The sequence below is a fragment of the Carassius carassius genome, chromosome 8 (assembly GCF_963082965.1).
Source record: "Carassius carassius chromosome 8, fCarCar2.1, whole genome shotgun sequence".
In the NCBI taxonomy this organism is placed as follows: domain Eukaryota; kingdom Metazoa; phylum Chordata; class Actinopteri; order Cypriniformes; family Cyprinidae; genus Carassius; species Carassius carassius.
In genome coordinates this window covers 29,295,955-29,317,470 of record NC_081762.1, presented here as the reverse complement: position 1 = coordinate 29,317,470, position 21,516 = coordinate 29,295,955, and the positions used below count along the sequence as shown (strand labels likewise).

Below are 21,516 nucleotides of genomic sequence, written 5' to 3'. Positions count from 1 at the left end.
CCTACAGTACCTGTGTGTGTAATCTCAGTATGTATGTGTGTGTTCAGCAGTGCTTCACGTCTTCCTTCGATTGTGATCTTTGGACTGAATCATGTTTGGCTTTCTGATTCCTAATTGCCTTATCTTTAGCATTCTTTAAAAGCAGCAGTGAAGCAGCTCTGTTATTGTGGCATCACACTGATCATTCTGACCACATGATCCTTGTTGAGTACCAAAAAGAGCAAAAGCAAGTCTTTTTTTGCCTTACTGTCTTCAGGGCTCAATAATAAGTATTTATGTTTCTGCTCATTTGTGACCCTGCCTATGAAAACCCAGGTAAAGTCTTTTTGTGTGTGTGTGATTTTCTATATAAAATCATCCTTCATAAAGGCGTAGAAAATTCTGTGAAAATATAACCTTTATATCTTTAATATTGACTGAGTAAGGCCATGTCAAAGATGGAAATCATAGTAAAAATTAATGGATTGAAATTTTGATGCTTGTCATCTCATAATTATATTTTGAGACTTTAGCCTGGATTTCACAGACAGGGCCACATTTCGGATCATTTGGGTAGATGATTTTTATCTGTGGCCATATTTTCAGTGTCTAAACTGGGACAATAATAAAATACATAAATAAATGAATGGAATATAAATTTTTGTAGTTTTTCATTGCAAAAAATACAGTAAAAAAATTGAAAGATTATTACAAATGGATTATTTCATGAATAGAAAGTTTTTAAACATTAAACAAACATTTATTTGAAATAGAAATCTTTGTACCAGTATTAATGTCTTTACGGTCACTTTTGATCAATGTAATGCATTCTTAAATTAATACAATTATTAATTAATTTAGTTTTCTTACCACAGTCTTTTGAATGGTAGTGAATCATGGTTTTCACAAAAATATTCAGCAACTCCGCTGTTTTCAACATTGATAATAATCAGAAATGATTTCTGAAGGATGCAAGACTGGAGTAATGATGCTGAAAATACAGCTTTGATCACAGGAATAAATTGCATTATAAATTATATTACAACAGAAAACTGTTATTTTAAATTGTGATAATATTTCAGAATTTTTACAGTATTTTCGATCAAATAAATGCAACCCCAATTTTTAGGTTGATTTTAGGTTTTTAAGAGTTTTAGGCTTTCCCATTGAGAAGGGGTAACAAATGTCTGTCTGGACTCTTTAAATCAGTCGTGGGCCCTGGTGGAAATAGTAGAAGTCATGTCCTCCAGGCCAGAAATGACACTGCAAGCACATTTGAAGCAAATAAAGGAACAAAGTACTCCTAAATATATTAAATAAAAGAATAAATTCAGACCTTGGACCCTTCTTGTTGAGTTTCCCAAATTGTGTTCACAAGCTGTTTCTCTCTCCCTTTCTCTAAATGTCATGATAATAAAGTATAATGTGCTCTCCCATTTATTTTAGAGCAAGCAGACAAATGCACCTCCCGCTGGAAAGATGAGGCCATGCAGAATGGTACAGTAACACCCTCCATCATCCATTTATCCTCCTTTTCTCTCTCTTTTGTGAAGTGCTGCTATAGTGGGTGTTTTATGAGGGAAAATAGATCATCATGTCAGAGATGGAAGAGTGTTAACCTCATTTTACTTACTAATGTGACATATTTACTAATGTGAGGCAATCAGTACATTCAACCAGAAAAGAAAAGAATGTAGAGATGGATGATTTTATTCATCTGGAATTGATTGGATGGTAAAGAAGTGACTGTTGCATTCCAGATATCTGTAAGTTTGTTAAACCGTGATATTGGCTAATGGCTAACGTGACAGAATCAGTTACATCAGTGGTAAAAGAAAGTCAGCAAGGAGCAAGTTTTGGTTTTTGTTTTCTTTCCACAGTGCGATGACTGTGGTCATAATGAGTTTATTTCAATTGTTGTGATTGTGTTTATTCTGCATTTCTTTGATTTTAACAGTTTCCTTGGGTTCCAACAGTTTTTTTTTAAGTTAGTTTGATCAAATTTAAAGGAGCATTGCGTAGGTTCTGAAATTTCTAACCGTTACTGACACCAGTGGCCGTTAGAGGAACTGCAGCCAGTCTCATGCTCGTTCTCAGTGCGCACGCTCTTTTTTTTACTTTTTTTTTTTTTTTACTTACGAGGAGTGTCCGTGGGTGTCTGAATTGTGCTGGAGGCTGGTCGCTTCTTTCCATCCGCAGTCCATTTGTAAACACTATTGCCGCTGCTTACTATAATGGCTGGCGTGCCGTACGGTTGTAAGCCCAAGTAGACGAGAACGCGCATGACGTCACATTTTGTGAATTTTCGCGCCAATTCGGGCCCGACTCCTCCACACACAATTGAGCCTACAGGCTGATAGAGGCAACCGTGGTGGACAGTCGAGGTGTCATTCTGTTTTTTACATCATGGTTGGCTCATACATGTACAAAGAAGGTCTCATTTATTTTTAAGGGCAGCACAAGCAAACTTTTCAAACAAGATGTTTGTTCGATTCAATGTTTTGATGTCAGATATTTGAAACAATATGTAAACTCTTTAAAATAATAATAATAATAAACTACACGATCTGGACACTTAAGACACAAAAAGTCTGTATTTAATTGCATCAATAACAAAAATAACCAAACAAATAGTACTTGTAGGCTTTCCTGAGAAATAACTTCTTTCCTGAGCCCCTTTTGCAGTGCCTTGCTTTCTAACACTCATGACAGTGTTAAATCATTGAACAACACTTCATTCATGATCCAGAAGGAAGTTGCCAGCCTACATTGGTCTGGAAATCATTGTTTCATTCTTATTTATCCAACATACTGCACTTTTCAGTCTTCCTCTAGGGGGCAGTAAAAGCATATTGCAGCCCAGCTGCAAGTCCAAACAGTCAGTGTCAGTAAGGCTTTATTGATTACAGTGTTTGCAAAGTGCTTTACAGAATACATGTGTGCATTCACAGGAAACAATTCATGCAGAATAGAAATAACTACAATAAATTGCATGAAGGAAAGGCCCTAATGAACAAACGTGTTTGAGTGAGTTGATTTTATTTATTTATTTGTTTGGTGTGTTTTTGGCACAACCAGCAAGTTAAAATAGTCCAACAGTCGAAACAGATTTGAAAGAAAATGATGATGATAATCTGAATATCTTCCAGCTGTAGTTGTATTTAGCAGATAAGAGCTGTGTGGTAATATAGTTTACAGATTGTGAAATTATAAACAATCAAGATTAAAATATTATGTGAGTGTTAACCCTGGGTCATTTTAAGACCCGGTTAAACTGAATTCTGTCTTTTCTTGCTTCTCATTTCTCACTGCACACAATTTATCCAGGGTTATCAATCAAACCTGGTATTCATAAGTTTCACACGGTACATTCCTGAACCCTGGGTTAATGATCTTGACACTGATTGGACAAATGTAGCCTGCATCCAGTTTTACAAAACCGTTTTATCACTGCGATCCTTTCGTATTACATATTTCCGACTGTAATATCACTTTTTTCATAAATGGACATTTCAGTTGACTGTAAAGGTAAGAATAAATCATGATGGTCAGTGGCACTGAGATTTTAAACATCTTCACAGATGTTAATCTTTCAGATAAACTGAAATATATACATAAGAAAGTTTAGCCCTGTATATTTTTTGTAATTAGGAAGAAGTGTCTTGTGCTCTCCGAAGCTGCATCTGCTTGATAAGAAATACAGTAAAAACAGCAATATTGTGAAATATTATTACAGTTTAAGCAGCCATCGCTCCAGTTTCAGTGTCACACTGTTATAAAAATCTCATTGAGCTTTTAGACATATTTTTGGTCACATTGGGCTTTTGAATGAAACACTGTTTTTTGTTTGAGATTACGCTCCTTGTTCTCTCTGGCCATAAAAGCCTGATGTATATATATATATATATATATATTATGGTTTCCAGAAAGCTATTCACCAGAAGGTTTTCAACATAATTATCAGAAATGTTTCTTGAGCCGCAAGGATCACGTGACACTGGAGTATTGATGCTGAAAATTCAGCTTTGATCACAGAAATAAATTCAATTTTAACATGTATTCCCATAGAAAGCCTCTTAGTATTCATCACTGTGCTGTCTGATCGACCCTGAACTTTAGCATATCTATGTAAAACTGTTTTTAATACATTCATTTTCAATGCATAGACCATGCTGGAAGAACAATAAATGACTTTTTAGATTACGAGAGACGTCCGTGTGTCTCGTTCTCCGTGCGTGTGTGTGTGTGTGTGTGCGAGCACGAGTGTGATCTGCATGATATCATGATGCTGTTTGCCAGCCATCTGTTGCATGATGGGCCCCTCGGGACGGGGCCTCTGCCGTCCCACCAATGCTAATTGAGAGTGACACATCCTCCCGCTTCAGCGTGATAACGGCCTTTGTGTTTGTGTGCCATTATTGAGAAGAGTGTCAGACCATGTTAAGGTCAACGTGTGTCACTATGGACTCCATCCTGTCAATGGAAAGAAATAAACCAGCACACGACTTCTGATTAGTGGTGTTTGCATCACTATTCATCATTATTACTGTTGCTTTTATTGAGAGTTTGAGCAAGAATGGCACTGGCTTTCATTTAACTTCTCTTTGTAGAGAGCTAAAACGTTACTAATAGCACCTGCTTAAACTAGGTAAGATGCAGGCTTTTACATTAGAAGATAGTGCTAGTAAATTTGCATCTTTGTGTTCAGATGCAGCATCATATTGAAAAACATCCATTTGTGCATGTCATTCATCATCTTTTCCAATGGTTTTGTTGCATCAGATGTGTAATTTAGACCATGTGGTGCTGATCCTGGCTTCTGCCCATGCAGCCCGTCTTTTCTGTGAATGATCGCTTGTCAGATGTTCTGCATGGAGCATGTTTTAATGTTGATGTGATCAACATTAAAATTGCACAATGCACTGCAGCAAAGAAAGCGGTAACACTTTCTATGAAGCCTGTATTTATAATACATTATAAGGGTATTCTTGTATAAGTAGTAATAATAATATTAATAATAGCATTTTTTTTCTCAAACAGCCACAAGATCAAATATCAGATAAGTTGAATGTGTAATATGACACATTTGCTTTTAACTATTTTATTGTAATATCAGTTTGATTATTTATTCTACCAGACTAGATTCTGCCATTCTTGAGCATACTAGAGTTAGTTGGCATGTAGTGGCAAAGTTGCTTATAGTCGATTGATTAAGGGGACCATCAAAATAAAATGTAACCATATAAATCATTGCATTTTTTTTCACTTGGAGTATTGATCCCACATAAATGAATTAACATTATCTCCACAGAAACACTCAAATAACACTCAACATCACTCACAAGCTGTAGTAAGATACTGTGCAGATCTTAAACAATGTCAAGATATTATACAGTCCATCATACTGTAAATGAAGTAGATTTAATATAGTGTTCATTGTGTGTTATAAATAATCATCATCTTAAACTTATAACCACAAATGCGTAAGTATTATGATGTATTATAATTGTTATGATTATTCATGAATTGATATAACAATAACATAATGCATTATTCATTCATTATAATGACTTAAGAATACCCTTATAATGTATTATGAATACGGGCTTCATAGAAAGTGTTTCCAAGAAAGCTTGTAAATTCACCACAGAAAATATGCAGTAGACGTTTTTTTGTAGCGTGTTTGTGTGTTGTATCTTTGAGTTGCTTTGTTAATGAGATGCTGTTTGTGTTCTCTTCCAGCTCATGACGACTCAGGTTTAATCTAATAATATAACCAGAATTGCTTGTTTCTGCCTCCGCTGATAATGTCACATTTGTTTTTTGTGTTTATGGAAACTGATGTCCCTATTACGTGGCTTTTGTCTTAAATTCCTTTGATTCATTACTAAAGAGCTAGTGTTGATACATGTGATTGAATTTATTTAAATATCATGCAATTGGATTAATTAGAAATATTACCAGTCCTAAAATTTTGTGTCTGACTTAGGTTTCACTTTATTTTAAGGTGTCCTTGTTACAGTGTAAGAATACATTTAAGTACGGAGCAATATTAAAGGGTTAGTTCACCTAATAATCAAAATTATGTCATTAATAACTCACCCTCATGTTGTTCCAAACCCGTGAGACCTCCGTTTATCTTGGGAACACAGTTTAAGATATTTTAGATTTAGTCCGAGAGCTCTCTGTCCCTCCATTGAAGCTGTGTGTACGGTATACTGTCTATGTCCAGAAAGGTAATAAAAACATCATCAAAGTAGTCCATGTGACATCAGAGGGTCAGCTAGAATTTTTTGAAGCATCAAAAATACATTTTGGTCCAAAAATAGCAAAAACTACGACTTTATTGAGCATTGTCTTCACTTCCGGGTCTGTTGTGAGTGCGTTCACAATAGGGCTGTCCAAAAAAAATTTGAACGGAAACGTGCAGTAACGCAGTAATATTTTCCCCAATGCGCCCTCTTATGGCCTCAGAAGAGAAGCCAAAAGCTTTTCTTCACCCTAACTGAAATTATGCATTTTAAATTCCAATATAATATTTATTTGCAAATTCGAATTCAGTTTTTCAGCCATTTTGACAGCCCTAGTTCACAACACTGCAGTATATTGATACTCGTGAACGAGTCAGTCTGTTGTTCGTTATCTGGCTCAGCTCTGTGTTCATCTTTAGTTCTCTCTTCACAGCAGTTCAGTCAGTGTACTGTTTGAGTAAATGAATTACTCCGGGATATTGGTTTGTTTGAACTCGGAGGGAGTGTCAGCCACATTAAATAAGTTAACAGCTTAAGTCATTTGTGGATTAATGCGAATTGGAGACGCGAACCGTTTAAAACGATTCAGTTCGATTTGGTGAACTGAATGATTCGTTCGCGAACCGGATATCCAGACTGCTTTGTTTTGAACTCTCTCACACAACAGACACGGAAGAGAAGACAGTGCTGAATAAAGCAAAATAAAGTTTTTACTATTTTTGGACCAAAATGTATTTTCAAGGTTTCAACAGATTCCAACTGACCCTCTGATGTCACATGGACTACTTTGATTATGTTTTTATTACCTTTCTGGACATGGACAGTATACCGTACATACAGTTTCAATGGAGGGATAGAAAGCTCTCGGACTAAATCTAAAATATCTTAAACTGTGTTCTGAAGATGAACGGAGGTCTCACGGGTTTGGAACGACATGAGGGTGAGTTATTAATGACATAATTTTCACTTTTGGGTGAACTATCCCTTTAACTAACTACATGTACTTACTGTATGGTTGGGGTTTGGCTTAGGATTCCTTGCATGTAATTATGCATAATGTAAAGTCATTATAATAGTAAGCGCATGTAATATGTGTAAGGACACCATAAAATAAAGCATTAACTCATTTATTAATAGGTGGATAGACTTTAATCCTGATGTTTTTGGCAGGCCAATCTGAAGAGAGTCAACACAGTACTGCTATGGCATATCCCAGATGCTGTTAACCAGTTCCCTCAGGTTCTTGTCCACATATCTGCATCTGGTTAGCATTCTATTGATCCTGTGAGATAGAGATTACTTCTGACCCTCTAATTAACCTCCTAATCCTCCGTCCCGCCCTGTTCACAGCCCTGCTGGTCTTTAGGGATAGGAGTTTAGCAAGGGGGGCAACCCTTTTGACACTAAGTGTCATTTTCAAATTTTCTTCTAATCCCCTGCTTGCAAGTATCATCACCTCATTGTCAAAGCATTGTTTCCAACAGTGTGTGACATTTGGCTATAGATGTATATTTCTTTGAAAAGACGATTTTTTTTTTTTATTCATCCGGGTCCTGCAGGTTTTGGAGTGTGTTCAAACTTGATCAACCCTGCATGGTTGAAACTGAAATGATTTCTTTGGTTCAGTTGGGTTGGAAGATTTGATTGCCTTTATGGAGCTCGTTAGAGAGGATATTAAGATAACATCGCTTGATTAACTTATATGAAAGGTATTTCATAACTGCGTAATTTATCGTTGGTTAAGTGTGTGTGCTGAGTCAAACTACACTCTAAAAATAAAGGTGCTTAAAGGGTTCTTAACCAGCAATGCCATAGAACCATTTTTGGTTCCAAAAAGAACCATTCATTCAAAGGTTCTTTAAAGAACCATCTCTTTATTAACTTTTTATAAACTAAAGAACCTTATTTTGCTGAGAAGAACCTTTTGTGAAACAGGAAGGTTCTTCAGATGTTTAAAGGATCTTCATGGAACCATTTAGAAAAAAAGGTTCTTCTATGGCATCGTGAAATACAGACATATATTACTATAATGATATTTAACACATCCTTAATTTTGCTGCGGCTTTTAGGAGGCTCTTTTGGAGTTATTTGTGATATGTTGAAAGTAATTTGTTAATGCGGTTACACTTTCAAATTTCCTTTTAATGATCAATGGTTGAAGGTTTGTAAAATAATGTCACCTCACTTTATTATTGTGTTCAAAGTGCAAACCTTTTTTTTTTGTATATTCATTTATTTATTGCAACTATCAAATGCAAAATTGCTCTGTAATTATTCTCAAAGTATATATGTGGTGCTGCTTAAGATTTAGGGTAATATGAGGTATTATTTTGAAACAGTCCTAATGCTGAAAATGTGCTTGTTATGCCTTAAAATGCTGTCTATGGAAAAGAGATTTAAGATTTGGAAAAGAGCTTGTTGTTGTGGCAATACATGTTTTGGTCACATTTTATTTTAGTCCAATTCTCGCTTTTAACAAATCATTAACAGTGACTCTTGCCTCAATAAACTCCTAACTATTAAAAGTTAGTAAGCTAGTTGTTAAGTTTAGGTGTTGAGAGGGATTAGGGATGTAGCATATGGTCATGCAGAATATGTGCTTTAAAAGCACTAATAATAGGCATGCTAATAAGCAACTAGTTTAAAGTGGGAATTGCTCCCTATACTAAAAAGTTACATTCTTGCAGATTAAGCTTGTTTTATTACAAGTCTTTTTTCAATTTTACTAGTGCGCTGAATCAGTATATTCTGGCAGCAGTCCTAACCTGACGCTGGTCTTTATTTCCCACAGATTATGAAATTAAGATGATTAGTTAATTGATCACTGCCCTTGATTTGCTCTCAACAGGGGCTGAATTATGTCTAGATCAGTAACCATATTGATCAGTTATGTCTAGATCACTAATAGTATTGATCAAGGCCTCTTGCCTTGACAGCTTGTAGCTTGGCTTCTCTTGTAAATCACATCGAGCCGTCACGAGTCCCTCACTGTGGGTCTTTTGTCTTTGTGCTGTTGGGAGTCATGGGTGAGTCTTGTAGGGATGAGAGCGTATTGTTTTGGTCTTTCCTCAGGTCACCCTTGCCGTGTGTTTAAGGTGGCCTCAGCGAAGCTCTCTGCTCAGGTAAGGCTGGGGACATCTGGCTCAAGAAGCCATGTCAACCCAGGCCCTATCCCCAGTGCTGTGAGGGCCACCATCCGAAACCTGAACATGACCAGCCTTGAACCCCGGGACCTCAAGTGATTGATCCCAGAGGGAATAAATTGGTGGAAAACACGCTAGTCAGTGCATAATCACTCAGACCTGCCAAACTGAGCACACGGGTCCTACATAAACCAGCGAGCCGTCTTTTGAGACTCAGAGAGTGAGCAGCAGGGTTATGGAGGTGTTTCTGATTATTGGGTAACTTTAGGATCTGCAGTGCTCTGTGATGAATCAGTCATCTTCGAGGTTTTGAGGAGGCTGCGGTTGGGATTGTGGGAGGATGTTTCTTCCTTAAATCTAGGAGTGCTATTTTTGGTAAGTTTGTCATGTTTCTTCAGTAAGATTATATGCTATGATAACTGCAGTCCAAAGTAACTGTATGTGTTTGTTTTAAACCTGTTCTGATGTATTGGGTTTGGATGTCGAGGGGGAACATCTGCAATGTCAAGAACATTAACAGTCCTGGATATTTTAATTACTGGGCAATTGGATAATGACCGTATGCAATTAGGTGGAAATGCCCAAAGTGGCGAAGGGCTGTCAAAGGCCACAGGCTCTAATCCAGAACGCTTGATGTTTAATGCAGTTTACCTGTCATGATCTAGAGCACTTTAAACATGTGCGCCTACTCGGTTAAAAAAATAAAATAAAATAAATAATAATATAAATTAAGCAAATCAATAAAGCATTCACAGTCCAATTCTCACTATTAACAAACCATTAACTATGACTTTTGCCTCAATAAACTCCTCTAATTTGCTGCTTATTAATAGTAAGTAAGGTAGTTGTTAGGTTTATGTATTGGATACGCGATTTAGAATATGATCATGCAGAATATGTGCTTTATAAAAACTAAGAATAAACCAATGTGTTAATAATAGGCATGCTAATAATCAACTAGTTAAATGTTTGGAGGTTTTTTTTTTTTTTTCAAGCACAGAGCAGATGTGTGCTAATGTGTCTGAATGTTGTTTTTGGCGGTTAATTCTTTATTAAAATCCCTGTGAAGATTAGGCTTATGTGAGACGGTCACCTCATCAAAAAGTTAAACTGGTATCAGGCTGTGTTGTGGAGGGGCTTTGCCTCAGGAGCCCTTGCTAAAAACAGCTGTTACCTGCTGCTCACTTTGGCTGTCTTAACTCTGAGCGTCATAACCCAGTTTCCACCAACGAGTTCTCTTGATCCAAGGCACTGTTATATAGTATATTCCTAAAGATTTATAATAAAGACTTCAGTATTTTTTTATGATACTTCAGTATATAGACAGTGGTTGAAGCTAGGGAGAGTAAATATCATTTGTTTTGCTGGCTGAATGAAATGTGTGGTGGAAGTTGGGTTCCATAACACATTTAAATGTTACTTTAAATTTTCTTTAAGGTTATATAGAAGATTAGACAAGAATGTTGAACTAATTTGGTAAAACTTTACAATGAGGTTCCATTTGTTAACGTTAACACTGAAAATACTTCTAAAGCATTTATTAGTCTTAGTTCAGGTTTATTCCAAGATTTACTAATACATTATTCAAATCAAAAGTTTTGTATTTATTAAAATTATTTTATTAACTAACTTTATCAAATAAAAATAAATACTGTAATGCATTGCTTATTATCAGTTAATGTTAATTAATGTGTTAATTATAGTTAATAAATGGAACCTTTCTGTTATGTGTTGCTCCTCTTTTTTTTCAGGTGAAAAATATGGGTAACAATGTATTTTAAGGTGTCCTTGTTACACGTTACATTTACTTACTATTATAACAACAAAAAAATACTCTTCAAGTAACCCCAAACCAAACCCTCACTACAGTATATAGTAAGTACATGTAGTTAATCAATATTACTCAGTAGTTAAATGTATAATTACACTGTAACAAGCACACCTTTAAATAAAAAGGTGTATACTTAAATTTGTAAGTGCACAACTATGAGCACATTGTGTTTGTACGAACAAATGCTTCAAAAGAAAAAATCTTATATCTTTTGTAAAAATGCATTTGGATTCTGCAGACATATTAGTGCTCATGTACAAAAGTGTGTTTTTCTGTAGGACAGTAAATGGACTGATGCCAGGACCAGTACACATTTTATTCATTGCATGGTTATTTGCATGAAGTTATGCATTAGTAAATGTCTGAAACCCTTACATGTGTCACGAGTCGCTCCGTTTAGGATTAGGCCAAATGACAATCAATAAGACTGATCAGAGCTTAAGACCAGCGCTTGAAGCGCCTCACATCTGAAATCAATAAACTTCAGCTTTTTGGGATTGTGATTGTAATCTCAGCATCAGGCTGGGTCTGATGGCGACATTAGCATTCAGGGATCTGTTTGAAGGTGCGTCATGTACATGTATGATGGCCTTCCGTCCGAGGATGTGTCCCCCGGCTGTTCAACCTCTTGGATTTGTCCGGTGTCAGATTAAGAGCGCGTGCTTAGAAATCTTCAATTCACCCAATTTGGCAGGGCGAGGGGCGAGTGGGCGGGTGGATTCTCCATATATAAGAGCCAGTGTCCTCCAGGGAATTTTCACGCAGTTTGCTTTACGACTTCATGTCGCCAATGCGACTGCCGATCGCATTCTGCTCAAGTGCTTTAAGCTCAGACATTTCTGTCGCGTTACCTTGAGATTTTTATTTAGATCATTTTTTTGTGCTTGTGTGTGGTTGTGCCTTTGAAGATTTTCGTAATGAATTACTGCATGTCAGACATGTATGACATAGGCCACGGTGTGAGCGGGGGATATGCGGGGCCTCCCGGAGGAGAGTATTGCATGTATGCTGGAGAAGGGCCAGGTTTCGCTCGCTGTGAGACACAGCCGTTACACCACCATCCTCCCAGCATGGAGCAGGCCTGGCCGCCCAGCCAGCCCTATGGGTGCCCGTTCACTGGGGGCAACCCTGTGTTCAAGAATGAGTTGTGCTCTATGGAGGTGCCTCTCAGTCACTACCACCAACCAGACTATTACTGCGACGGCAGGCCAGACTTCTCTCAGATGCAGTGGATGCAGGGGCCACACAAGAAAGGTATCGCAAGCTCTAGGAGAAGCATAGAGGTGCTATTTGGTGCCAGAGTTTTCTTTTCATGAGCTGTTTTTAAGCTTATAATTGGTATGTTTTTAGGTGGATGCCTGTTGGCACTGTTACATGTGTAATAGTCTAATATCTCAGTCCAAAAAGAATGTACTCAGCAATTTTAGTAAGTTAGTTATGTGTTTAAAGGTGAGATTGGATTAATGAAGATTTAAAGAGTTTATTTGCAAAAACAGATAACTCAGTTTTTTACAATTTTCAAAAACCACGTTTTATTGTGTTGGTCAGCTGTTTTTTTATTTATTTTTTTAATTGTCTTTAACCTTATCCAAATAACCCAACTGCAGTTTGATTGATATTAATTGGAATGCACAATGAAAAAGCGTGATTTTTGAAAATTGTATAAAAAATAATACATTAAAAAAATCTGTTTTTGCAAATGACCTCTTCATTTTGTTTTACAACTTTAAATGTAGTATTTTATTGTCTGGTGTTTGGGGATTGATTAAATGTACAGCAGTAGATACTCCGCAAATGTGTCATTGCAGTCGATACTGAAGACAAGCTGAAGGAGCTTTCCTCAGGACTAACTTCATTTGTCCGAGACATTTTTCAAAGGCTTGTAATCAGCTGGTGTTTTGGTGATTTGTTTTTGTAGGACGTGTGAAGTCTGTTTTCCTCAGATGTTCTAGCTGAGTAACCACATGTTTAGTTCATCACATTAAAACTATTATTTACATTGTTGAAAACACTCTGATTTTATTTGAAACTGAACAACTTGGCTTGACACAATAACTTAATTCTAGTGCAATTATATGCAACAATTTTTAAGTGTGGCTTAAGAGTCTGAATAGTTTTTGCTGCCATTGTATGTCTGTGTTTTCCATTATATCCTTCATTTGTGCCACTCAGAAATATCAATCAATGTTAGCAAGCAGAGTTGAGGAAAGTTATTTTTAAAATTAACGTATTACAATATTACGTTACTCCATAAAAAGAAAAGGAATTACATGTGTTACTTTTTATGGGTAACTGGATAATCGAAGGTCAGCAGCGAAGACTCTGTTTAATGTAATTGGATTAAATCCAAAAGGATATTTGTGTCACTTAACATATTTAGTTATTGCAGGTTTGCGTCACATTCCGAGTCAGCATTTTACTGTTTTTTATTAATTTTGAGGAATACTGAATCTGTTTGTGTGTGCTTGAGATGAGTAAATGCATGTTCACATTTAGTCTAGATCTAGTCTAACATCATGTTCACACAAGGCCTCTGCACTAACTCCCGATGTCCCTCAAAATGTGGACAGGAGAGCCACGTGTCAGTCAATACATGAGAAAACAAAGGGAAAACTTATGTGAAATAGTAGCTCAGAAATGTTCTTGTAAACGTTTTTCTTTACTAGTAACTTGAAAAGAGTAATCCGGTTTCATAACCTGTGATAATTATAATGCGTTATCCCAGCACTGTGAGTAAGTATTGGAAAAGCTTTTATTACAGTATAGTGAAGCTGCTGTCTTCTGGACTGAACTTGAAGAGTTACTCCTTTAAAGACCTGTTGCAGATACTCATGGAGCTACATTGTGTAGTGTATTGATCTTCAGTGTAGGATGGAGGTTTGGGGTATTGTGTGTTGTATTGATTTGTAAGGACACAGACAGAGGAACAGAAGGTTTGAGCTCATGTCCTCCTCCTGACCTCCACTAAAGGTTTCAGATTGATTTGTGAGCTGCTGCAAGCTGCCTAAACATATGTGTGCCTTAAAACTTGTATTTCCTTGTGTTTATGTCTCAATATAAAATCATTCAGTTAAAATGATCCTTTTTCCTCTATTTTTTTTATTTCTCGTCTTTCTCACATTGCTCTATTTTCTCCTATACTTTTATTTATTTGCAGACTATTAGTTTTAGTCACAATGTAGATGTTATAATTGGGGGGAAAAATCCAGTTTGATGGTAAATTTAGAGTATTTTGAGTTTTTGTGTAGTTTTAAAACTTTACAAACAATTTCAATTATTTTCATGCAGATATTTTCAGGTCAAATTAGCTTATTGTATTGTAATGTGCTGTAACTTCTTATAGGGTACATACCAAGTTACCTGGACAAGGATGAGCTGTGTGTTGTGTGTGGGGACAAAGCGACTGGATATCATTACCGCTGCATTACCTGTGAGGGCTGCAAAGTGAGTTTTTCAGATATAGAAAAGCACACTGTAAGAAAATCTGTAGCAAAGCGCACTGGTAATTTTCTGTTTAATTTACAGATATTTCCCAAACCCTACAACACAACACAATGCAATGCATAAAAAAAATAAAAAAATTCTTTACACGAACAGTAAACTGGACCCTATTTTTACATACTCTTTTTAAAAGTGCATTAAGTACACTATTTATTACATTAATTACATGCCACATTTATCAAACTCTGTTTAAACTAATTTATGATATTTGGAGGAAGGTTCATGCTTGGTAATTAAATTAATTCTTGTTTTTAAAGGGTTTTTTTCGACGCACAATTCAGAAGAACTTGAACCCGACATACGCGTGCAAGTACGAGGGAAAGTGCGTCATTGACAAAGTCACGCGCAACCAGTGCCAAGAATGTCGCTTCAAGAAATGCATTGCTGTCGGCATGGCAACAGACTGTGAGTAACACACCTTCTGCAAATACAGGCACTTTACCAACCAAAGTTGATTTTGTGTTTGAATGGTATATAAACAGACAGACAATAACTATGTTTCTGTCCACCTATTTTTATGCGCAATTTGGGATATTGCACAAAAAAACGCTGGATGGAAACGCAAAGATGTTCAACAATTCTAAAAATGCACATAAAAAAACTACATTTATTATCCAGTATGAAAAAATACATGTGAACCTTGACAAAAGCACAAAATAAATTCCTTAATGCTCATTAAAAATGCATTACATTTCAAATTTGCACCTAACATACCTGTACATAATAAATGCTCTATTTTGTATATTGTATTATTGCTATTTTGTACATTGTCTATTTTGTATATTTGTATTTTATTATTTTTATTGTCTATGTCTTGTCACTGTAATTCTGTTGCACTGTGGAGCTTCACTAAAACAAGTTCCTTGTAATCAAGGATGGACCGTAGTGAAGTATTTTTACTCTGCTTTAAAAGTACTTTTCAAGTGTCTGTACTTTATCAGAGTGTTTTTCTTTAAAAAAAACTTTACTTCACAACATTCCAAAGCATAATATTGCTACGTTTCATATTAAATTTATTGTAATACTTAATTAAATCTATTACGTTCTTTCTTTTACTCAAGTAAAAGTAATTCAGAGGTTTACTTAAGGACAAGAAAGTACTACATTTTTGATGTACTTAAGTATTAAAGGTAAAACAAACAACAACTTTTATTTATGACATGTAGTGCAGTAAAAAGTACGACATTATTCTTTGGAATGTAGTGAAGGAAAGTTTTCCAAAGAAAAACATTCTACAGATTTTTATTTTTATTATTATTATTATTATTTATTTGAGTAAAGTAAAAATGCTTCACTACAAAAAGGCATAAAAAAGCCCATCAAAATAAAAATACTTCACTACTGTCCTCCTCTGCTCATAATTTATTGTATACAAAAATGATTCTATCCAGTGCCTTCTCCTACTGCAGCGTATGTAATTTTTCTTTGAGATATTGACGTTAATCAGGAAGAGATGATTTTTATTCTCTTTAACTCATTAGATGGAAACTAATATTATATATTCACAAATGTTTAACATGATATTCAAATTTTGCATTCAATTCGTAACTTTTAGCTATTCTGCGTAGTTATTGCACACATGTCGTTGTTCCTCCTCCAGTGGTGTTGGATGACAGCAAGCGTCTGGCCAAACGGAAGCTGATCGAGGAGAACCGCGAGCGGCGGCGGCGCGAGGAGCTGCAGAAGACGGTTTGGGAGCGACCCGAGCCCACACAGGAGGAGTGGGAGCTGATCCGGGTCGTCACTGAGGCCCATATGGCCACAAACGCCCAAGGCAACCACTGGAAACAGAAGCGCAAGTTCCTGGTGAGAGGTCTCTTCCCTGATGAGCGCATCGCAGCGATGTTTCTTGTGGTTAAGGATGTTTCTTTATTTTGGGTGGGATTCTGTTTTTGTTTTTGTCTTTTTTCTTTTTTCCCTTCCCAACCCTTCCCACACAATTCCCAAGCCCTTCCTCACCGCGGTTCCTATGTTAATATGTGTTTTTGTATCTCCTTGTAGAGTGGGGAGTGTTAGATGGACGCTGGAGTCTCTTCCACAAAGGCAGCAGCACTAACTTTAATGGAACACCTTTGTCCTTCTTTTCTCAAGCTCTGTTTCCTAAACTAAAACTTCTATCTCATGTTTGTTTCTTTCTGATCTTCTTCTCTCTTTCTTTCTCTAACCCAGTTTCTAATTGTTCTTCTGTTCTCTTAAATCTAACTCTCATCTACAGATTGAAGTTCTGTTTGAGGACTCTTTTAACACTGCTGTGGGTTTCCATGAGACGTTTAGTTGTCTTCTTAAAATGGTCGCAATTATTTTTCATCGTTGTCAAATGTTTAATTTCGCCATTATGTTTACGTTCTGCAAGTTACAGATAGAGTTGGTTTAATATATTTTCTGATTTGAATTGTGTATTTTCTAAAACACTAAACCACCAATTGCAGCAAGACACAACAACATAAGGACATTTTGTGTGCGTGTGTTTGGTTACACTACCAAAGTTAAACTTCACTTATTCTTCAGTGGGAAAAAAGCATTTGTTAAGTTCAATTTATTTCTGTTTCTGATTCAGAGAATTGTTAACATTGCTGAAAAATGTTCTCGGAAGTATATGTAAAAATGAATGTATTTAAATATTACTCATCATTAAAGTGTATTGGTCTATAAAATTAGATTTTTACTTTTTGAATAACATTTGAAATATAAAGCGAAAATGGAGCTCATTCATGAAACACTGACACAGAATAAAACTATCGTATACAAGTTGTTGCATTGAATTAAATGATTTTAACAAACCTTATAGCCAGTGTTGGGAAGGTTACTTTGGAAATGTTATAGGTTACAGATTACAATTGACCCTATCTAAAAGTATAACATTTAAATTACTTTATTAGAATAATTTAACTAATTACTTTTTGTGAAACTGATTACAATTACATTTATTTTGTAATTAAATTACATAATTTTGTTAAATGTAACTAGTTACTGCTGCTACCACTTATAGCTTTGAATCATGCATGGAGCCCAGTGTCTGTGTGAACAGACTGTGAAGCCACTTCAGATTAGCATGAAATGTTTATCAAAAGTCAAAAAAAAAAAAAAGCCTAAATCACCTAGTCCTAATTTCCATATACTGTGTTGTAGAACGTCAAATTAGTTTTCCTAACCATTTCACTGTAAAAAAATCAAAGCGATCTACGTTCAGTTATTCCGTGTGTAATGCAAGATTATTTTAAAGCCTGGAAATCCATGGAAACTCCACACTAACTTAATATCTCACTGTCACTTTCTGTCTGCACTCTCACCTGTCCAGTTTAAACTTGTTCTTTTATAGTTGACTTGACTCGGGTTCTTCATTGAAACTTCACGATCCCTGTTGATTGCCCAACAGGTCGAGGAAGCAATGCTACTTAATGAAATAACATGTAATTTATTCTGTACTTCTGACCAGAGTGCAGTGGGGGTGAAGGAAGCCAAGGTAAGAACCAGCAGAGCAAACACATTTAATTATGTTTTTATCCAAAAGAAACGCTCTCTCAAATTCTCAGCTGCTTCCATTTCTGTCACGTGTTTTTTTTTTTTTATTTGCGGATAAATCGATGTGCTGAATGCTTAAGGCATTTGTTTGGTGTGTTTATGTAGCTCTCTGCTCGCTGTGTCAGAATGAAGGTGTACACAGAAGAGGAAAGCTGAATAATTAACTAATGTCAAAGGGGAACATCAGGCTGGTTTTGTGCTGTAGTCAGCTCGCAGTCTTCATTTGACCCTCAGTCTGGCTTTGTTTTTTGTTTTGTTGCTCTGTCTTTCACATCACATTTTTCTGGTCAAAAGGGCACAAATCAAAAAAAAAAAAGAAGAAAAGAAAATAATAAAAAATAACATTCCAATATCAGTGGACAACCCTAGTCAATACACTCCCCACAGAAGGAGATACGCTTCTCTGCTCTGATCTTCTAGTTTAAGTTTCTCATCTTTCCTCTTTTCCCTCTTAATAACTGGGCTCCACTCGTTTCAATGATGTGTCTTGCTGTATCTCTGGCCTTCTTTGTGCTTTAGAGGGGAATGAGGATTTGCTGTGTCACACCTTTGTCTCTGTGATTGTCCACTTCCTGTAAGTGCCTGTGTTACTGAGCACGATGCCCCTCCCCTTCCTGTCATTGCAGCCTGAGGACATCGGTTCTGCACCCATCGTCAACGCACCAGAGGGGAGCAAAGTGGACATAGAAGCCTTCAGTCAGTTTACAAAAATTATCACCCCCGCCATCACTCGAGTAGTGGATTTTGCCAAAAAGCTGCCCATGTTCTGTGAGGTAAGAATGGCACCTCAGCCCACTGTAGCATGCATCAAAAACAGGGAATAAAACTGAGCTCGCATCCAACCAAGTGGTTGGTAAATGTGGGTCGATGTACAGTGGCCGGGAGAGATCAGCGTGCTACAAATGAAAAAACACATGCAAATTAAGAAAACATCTTCATCAGTTTGACAGCACACACACTGCAAATGCTCACAACACAACCATAAAAGGAGCACGCTGCAAAAAGGCAGAGACCACTTCGGAAATGTTTAAGGGAACCGCAAAATGACAAACATGACTGGGACATATTTATTAATGTTTGCTCTGAAAGGTGAGTTTTTTGTTTATTTTGACATCCATTATACAATTCCTTAGCTTTTTCGTGTGGGGATATTGTTCGCCTAAATAAGTTGACGAAATACACAATTACTGTAAATGTGAAACATTAGCAGGCAATACACATGCTGTGGCCAGGAGATGATGGGTTCATTGCATGTAGTAACTAAGCTTGTCTTGAACCTTTTTTAAGCATTTATTTGAGCCTTAACGAGATTATTCACCCAAATTATTTATGTTTGTCATTATCATACGTTGTCACATTTTTCTAGACCTCAGTCACTTCCTTCGGTGGAGCATAAAAGAAGAATTTTTAAGATTTAAACAGTTTTGGTTTCCATTAACTACACTGGAAGTCAATGGGAGCTATATAGTTTGGTTATGGCAACATTCATCGAAAATATCTTCTTTTGTGTTTTGCAGAGAAAAAAAAGGTGCAATCACATAGACCTTACTTACAAAAATTAACCATAGTCTATGATTTTACTATTAAAATTAATTAAATGCATTTATTATATAAAAAATAAATAAAACAAAAATGGTTATTATAGTCAACCCATAAACAAATAAACCATGGATTTACTAAACTAACCATTCTTTTGGTATTTGTATAAGTATGCAGGACCCAGCCATCTCTCTTCTTGGCTGATCCAACGCCTTTTCCTTGCACGTCAGTGCTGCAGCAGTTCCGGTCCTGCTTCCCTGGCTTACTTCTAAAAGAGCTTGGTGTTGTTTCAAATGCTGCACCATTTATTGCGGTTCATGCGAGCCTCCCCTGCATGCCGATGACGGCCACAGCGAGTGCGTTTCCTGCTTGTGGAAATCCCACGTTTGCGGGTATGGACTGTTCTCGTTGCATCAACATCAGTCTAGCCCCTCTGCATTTGCGTATTACTTTCTTTTCAAAGAACGAATCCACCCCTCGCACCCTCCTATTTCCTTCCTCCCAAGAACGTGAGGAAGAAACAGCAGGACAGAGGACTTCAGCACTTGTTCACAAGCGGACGTCAGCTCAGATCCCTCGTGCCTCACCCTTGCCACTAAGAGAGGTTTCCCCTGTCCCCTTCACCAAGGCTGACCAGCATCCCTCTGCTAGTGCGAGTGATCTGGTCTTATTTGGGGGAAGTGACGATGAGCTGCCCGATGACAGCATGTCATTGGCAGCCTCAGAAGCAGAATGGTAGCTGACCCCACCCCCTTTGCCTGACCGCACCCAGCGCCGCCAAAGTTGGGATGGGTGCTGAACTTCTCAGAATCCTCTCAAAAGCAGTTGAAGAGCTGGGATTAGAGTGGCCTCCACCAGAGGACCCCTCTCACAGCCGTCTGGACGAATGGTTCCTGCCGGGACACCGTCAGGCCCTTCGCCAGCATTCCTCGCCATCGTTCCAGCGGCAAGGAACCAAAACTCCATCAGTGACAGAATGGAGAAAAAACCTTGGGAGAAAAAAGGCTCAGTCGAGGGACCAGTTCTCCTCAGACCAGCGGTTCAATTCCAGGCTGCAGCAAAGTCAGATTGTGCAGAAGAATCATCTGTTTCCTGTGGTCTTGTCCTGGTGGTCCTCTGAGACAAGGTCTTTACAGGGGATCTGTATCTGGGGCTCTAGTTGTCCTGGTCTCCGCTGTCTTTCAGGGCTTTAGAGGTCCTTTCTAGGTGCTGATCTGGGCTGGATACGTACTGGATCTGAGTGACTGCGGGGACCCTCTGATCTGGATACAGACTGGATCTGGTGGATAAAGCATTACAATAATCTAACCTTGACGTCATAAAGACATGGATTAACATTTCTGCATTTGACAATGGGAGCATAGGCCGTAATTTAGATATATTTTTGAGATGGAAAAATGCAGTTTTACAAATGCTAGAAACATGGCTTTCTAAGAAAAGATAGCTATCAAATAGCACACCTAGGGTTTCTAACTGATGACGAAGAATTGACAGAGCATTCATCAAGTCTTAGACAATGTTCTAGGTTATTACATGCAAAATTTGCAAGATGCCTCTACAGCACTGAGTGGTCTGTTTTTTTCCGCTTGGTGCCTAAACTGCAGTGAAGACCCATCTACCTCTGATTTATCAGTGGATTTGTCTTTCCTGGAAGAGCTGCTGGATAAGGGATAAGGCTCTCCATCCACGCTCAAAGTATGCGTAGCAGCTATAGTTGCCTCCCATGCCTCTATAGTGTGCCAATCAGCGG

At 37.2% G+C, this 21,516-nt stretch overlaps 1 protein-coding gene across 9 annotated transcripts in view; it reads left to right on the top strand.

Moving 5' to 3' along the window:
* The window catches only part of LOC132145695 (thyroid hormone receptor beta), a 140,588-nt gene that overhangs the window by 109,337 nt on the left and 9,735 nt on the right, over nucleotides 1-21,516 (top strand). For 5 of the 9 annotated variants that reach the window (XM_059556902.1, XM_059556903.1, XM_059556905.1 and 2 more), the window contains 6 exons: nucleotides 1,426-1,476; nucleotides 14,548-14,648; nucleotides 14,963-15,110; nucleotides 16,306-16,511; nucleotides 18,082-18,168; nucleotides 18,854-19,000. In XM_059556902.1, coding sequence (XP_059412885.1) covers nucleotides 1,426-1,476; nucleotides 14,548-14,648; nucleotides 14,963-15,110; nucleotides 16,306-16,511; nucleotides 18,082-18,168; nucleotides 18,854-19,000 — 740 coding nt within the window. Of the gene's footprint in view, nucleotides 1-1,425; nucleotides 1,477-11,990; nucleotides 12,459-14,547; nucleotides 14,649-14,962; nucleotides 15,111-16,305; nucleotides 16,512-18,081; nucleotides 18,169-18,853; nucleotides 19,001-21,516 lie in introns of those variants that run through there. The other 4 variants (XM_059556899.1, XM_059556900.1, XM_059556907.1 and 1 more) reach the window with 4 other exon arrangements.